General features: G+C 33.2%; 1 protein-coding gene across 1 annotated transcript; it reads right to left on the reverse strand.

Moving 5' to 3' along the window:
* Positions 1-767: 767 nt before the first annotated feature.
* Positions 768-2,567, reverse strand: LOC145802381 (PKS-NRPS hybrid synthetase cheA-like). The gene is made up of 4 exons (XM_082895089.1): positions 2,547-2,567; positions 1,488-2,412; positions 1,226-1,349; positions 768-1,146 (listed from the first exon to the last, which is right to left on the reverse strand). The coding sequence occupies exons 1-4, from the start codon at positions 2,565-2,567 to the stop codon at positions 768-770; spliced, it is 1,449 nt and encodes a 482-aa protein (XP_082751215.1).
* Between the last annotated feature and the right edge of the window lie 2,132 nt (positions 2,568-4,699).

Genomic DNA, 4,699 nt, shown 5'->3' on the forward strand with positions numbered 1-4,699 from the left:
TTAATGCTGTTTCAAAAGAGCTCAAGCCTTCAAAAACAAGATGAACTCATGGAGTATGACCAAAAGATGGACATGCATGTGAGGTATAATGAACCACAACCTCAAAACTTCAATATATGTACATGCATGCAACACTTAAGCTTCAATTCACTATTAATGACCCAAATCATGACTTAGCTCTACAATCTAACATGGACCATGCAACAATCAACTCAAAACATGGACAAGAAGACAATGGAGCTACCTTTAGTCTTGTAGTTCAAGAAGGGAGCTCAAATATGCAAATACACTTCAATTCCAAGCAAGATCAAGCAAATCTCTCAAGAACAACTCAACTCTCTCTCACTCTCTAGCTTGGGTCGGTTGAGGCAAGAAGAGGAGAAGAAATGTTTGGTTTGATCACATACGTGGAGTGTAAAAGGCTCAAGTGTGTGTATATGAGATAGTGGCAAAATGGTAAATATGGCAAACTCTTTAATTGGCTTATTTTAATCTAATTTAATCATACCCAATCAATTTTCAGATAATTATACTATAAAATCACCTTAATTCTAAGGATCATAGAACACTAATCGGTTTCGGATTCGGCCGTCGGTAAGGCCTTCAATTAGCAGTTTAAACATATAAACATGAACAGATAATCAGACAATTAAACAGATAGAATGCAATTAACTAACATATACTCAGTCAATTCAGTTTCAATTTCAGTCAGTTATCAGTTCCATTTCGCAGTAATCAATGATTAACGGTGATCATTCAGTCATTAATCAGTAAACAGTATGAGGGTTGTTACAAAGTGGTATAGAACGATCTTGTCTGATGTAGTCAGCAATCTCATGGACACAAGGTAAACCATGAGTGTGGCGAATGACATATCCACAAGCTTCAACATCAATACCATTGGAATTGGCTCTCTTACTCTCTACAAGAAAATACTCCAATGCAGAGATAGACACATTACCCCATAGCTCCCTGAACTGAGAAGGTTTAAATTGATGTTGCACAACAGTTAGACTTTTCTCAAATGAAGCCTTGATATCAGTGTGTTGCAACTTTAGCAGACTGTGTATTTTCTCAAATGATGCCTGAAATGAGACTTGGCATGAACCCAATTGTCTTTTAAGTTTTGCATGTGCACTCTCAGCCCTGTTCAATTCAATGTAAGTCAAATTAAAATCAAGTACATGGCACTTATTAATAACATATTGAAGAAAAGTAATCTTACCGGTTCGTTGTAACATTGCCACAATGCATACATGTGTCTGTCCATGCTGCCACAAATTTGTCTTTGTAAGGAACCAACCAAGTATCCATGACGTATTTGACTGCATCAGGATAACTACTGAATTCTTTAAGTAATGATTTAAGATACTCATCGTATTGAATTTCAGAAGATGAATACACTAAAGAGTTCCACTCATGGTTGAACTTCTCCCATTTCTGCTATGTCTCAAACATTTTCTTGCATTTGGTCAATACATTCTTACTGATATGCCAACGACATAATAAATGTCTGGCACTCGGGAATATCTTATGTATGGCATTCATCAGGGCTAGCTCTCTGTCCGTAACAATAATTGTTGGCACAACAAACCCATCCATGACATCACGCAATGTAGCTAACACCCACGCATAGTTATCAACCCTCTCATACTGTAAGTATGCGAAAGCTACAGAGAATGTCATTTTAGTTGATGTCACTCCTACAATTTCAAGAAGAGGAAGACGATATCTGTTGGTTTTATATGTGCAATCCATAATTAATATACGTGGGAAAGACCGAAATAAGTCCAAACTGGTAGGATGTGCCCAAAACAAGTCTGTCACAGTCATCGTGGACTCTTCAGACCGATGGCGCTCAATGTAATTATACTTGGCCAATTCACCCAATAAGTGTTGTATCTGTGATCTTCCAGCTCTCTGTACCACCCTGTTTCGATGGCGTACATTGTAAATGGTTTTAAGTGTGCTTACATTGAGGGCATCTCGTTGTTTCAAGGTTACTAGGATTTCTTTTGGCCGAACCATGCTCTTTGACATATCCATTAACAATGCTTTCTCATCCTTTGATAGCCTCTCCGCATATGAATGTCCCTCAAGGTGCTCCGCAGGTGGATGATTATGCAATCCGCATACTACGGTCAATGTCCATTCATCATGTGTGGTAAACCTGTGAGCCCTCATATCAAACGGACAACCACACTTCTTCGTACCGGTTATTCTTGATGTATTGTTGCCATCATGTTTTAACTTCTTTGTCGCTCTATATTGACCACTCCTCTCACAAGTAAGATACATCCTGGGTCTTTTTTTCCCTCCACCATAGTCTGATGTTTTGATTACAATGACCGAACCTTTTCTCTTTCCAACTTCACGTACCCAATTGAGCAATTCATTCTTACTTTTGAATACCTACAAAGTCAAATAAATATTATCAAACATTTACATTTGGTGAGCAATTCGAAATATAATCATTATAATTTCGTAGAGTGAACATGTTCAGTTGTGAATTGAGTAGTGTAATCCAACACAAAATCCGCGCAAACCTGACTTCCTTGAGTTGACATATATTCCTACATGTTTTGTATAACATTAAAAATTTGTAATGGCATTATAAAGATTAATTTGTAATTCGAAACTGTAAATTTGGTATGCAGTTTGCAAATTTGGAATATAAAACGGGAATTTTTTTTTTTACTTCATTCAGAAGTAGTTGTCCGAATTTATTTTAAAATTTCGGACGTTGAATGTTGTAAAAGTTAACTTTGTTCAGACAACAACTTCAGAATTTAAATACTTTATTCGGACAACAACTTCCGAAATTAATTACTTTGTTCGAGCAACAAGTTCCGAAAATAAATACTTATTTCGGTACTAGATTTCCGAACCAAATAATACAATTCGACTTTGGTTATCCGAATGATGCTGGAAAAAAAAGAAAAGAAAGAGAAGCTCTCATTTCCTTTGCTATGTTTCTCATAAACACTTATTTGCTAATTTTCAGAAGGCAAATCCTCCATAACAATGATGCTTTCCCTACGAATGAGGAAGGTTGATGAATGAGTGCATTAAGAAGCTACGAACTTGGAGCTTAATGGAAGAAGCTACGAACTTGAAAGAAGCTACCAATGAGTGAATACTCTGCTTTCACTTCTAGCTCAATGAAGCTACAAACTTGGAGACGTTTTGAATTGGATGGATGTGTGCACGATGCAACAGATGTGAACTCTAGATGGATGTGTGCATTGAGATGTTTTGAATCAACAATGATGTCTAAAATAGTAATTTCACTTAGGGATAAAATTGTAATAAAATTAAATATTATTAAGTGTGTGTATAGAGGGGATTTGGTGTGTGTAGATAGAAGCTCCCATATTTTTCACTTCATTTTTCTCATGGCACGTTTTTGACATATTTAATGCTTAAGAAAAATTGTAAAATAAGTGAGACAGCTATAGACTAATTGCACTATAAATATATATATTTTTAGTGTAACTTCTAACATACAAAAAAAAAAAAAAAAAAAAAAAAAAAAACTAGTAGTAACACACGAAAAAGGATTCATACCATACATAAAGAAAACTTGCATTACTATAAAAATAAAATTATTTCTCCACCACTCCACTAAAATCCAATTTCTCCTAATGTTTAAACGAAGTCTTGTTTATAATCCAATATTTATTATTTTTCTTACCTTTTCCATTCAAGTCAACATGAAAAGCTGTTTGGCTGGGTTTTATAATTTATTTTTTTTAAAAAAAACTAAAACTAATTTGATGGAAAAAAAAATACTCATATTTTCATATGACTTTTACTTTTTGGAAAAAAATAATTTTTAAAAATTTAAAAATATATTTGTTAGTGTTTATTTTTCAAACTACCATTTCTTTTGAAAAAATTGTTGAAAAGTCCAATCTAACAATTGCGTAAGGCGTTAGGTCTAATGAATAATTTTTATTGGTGGGAGGTCAATCATTTGTGAAATAGTTTGGTAAGAAATCCTTTTATTGTTTTGGAGGATATTTTATTTTCAATTTTACCTCTTAATCTATATGTTAAATTTTTTTGACTATTTGTTTAATTTTTGTAACGACCTGTTCAAATATTTTGTTTATTTGTTTAATTTTTTGACTATCTATTCAATTTTTTCCTTATTTGTTTAAATATTTGTCTAAATTTTATTATCTGCACAATTCTTTCGCTTATTTAAATCTATTTGTCCAAATTTTATTATTTGTTCAAATTTTTTTTTTTTCCATGAATTCTATTTGTTGATTTTTTATCTGTTCAAATCTTTGTTATTGAAACACACCAAGCCATGTTGAACAAATCTGTTCAACAACAACAATTTTTGTTTATTTGTTTACTCTGAATTTTTTTTATCTATGCACTGATTAAAGAACACAAGACCAAATTGAATCTATCTGCCAAAAATGAAGAACACAAGACCAAACGTTCTCTCTCTTTCTCTCTCTAATTTGGGCTCCTTCTTTCAAATCCAAAACCCTAATTCTCAACCACCACCACCACCACCACAACAACAAAAAAGAAAAAAAATATATATGTAATTAGATCATCAACAATAACAAGCCAGCTATAAATTTTTTTAAAAAAACACTATTTATTGAAATATCTGTTAAAATTTTGAATAGATTTGCGTCACAGTTGGTCTTATCTATCAACAACATAGATCTGTTCA

Source organism: Camellia sinensis, chromosome 11 (genome assembly GCF_055761805.1).
Source record: "Camellia sinensis isolate YWXY chromosome 11, ASM5576180v1, whole genome shotgun sequence".
Taxonomy (NCBI): domain Eukaryota; kingdom Viridiplantae; phylum Streptophyta; class Magnoliopsida; order Ericales; family Theaceae; genus Camellia; species Camellia sinensis.

Bases quoted from the DNA above. Each gene is read 5' to 3' on its own strand.
- LOC145802381 (XM_082895089.1), bottom strand. From the start codon at position 2,567: ATGTCAACTCAAGGAAGTCAG. The intron at 2,413-2,546 runs GTTTGCGCGGAT...TTGACTTTGTAG, and splicing joins TGTCAACTCAAGGAAGTCAG to GTATTCAAAAGTAAGAATGA. The intron at 1,147-1,225 runs GTAAGATTACTT...TGAATTGAACAG, and splicing joins GGCAATGTTACAACGAACCG to GGCTGAGAGTGCACATGCAA.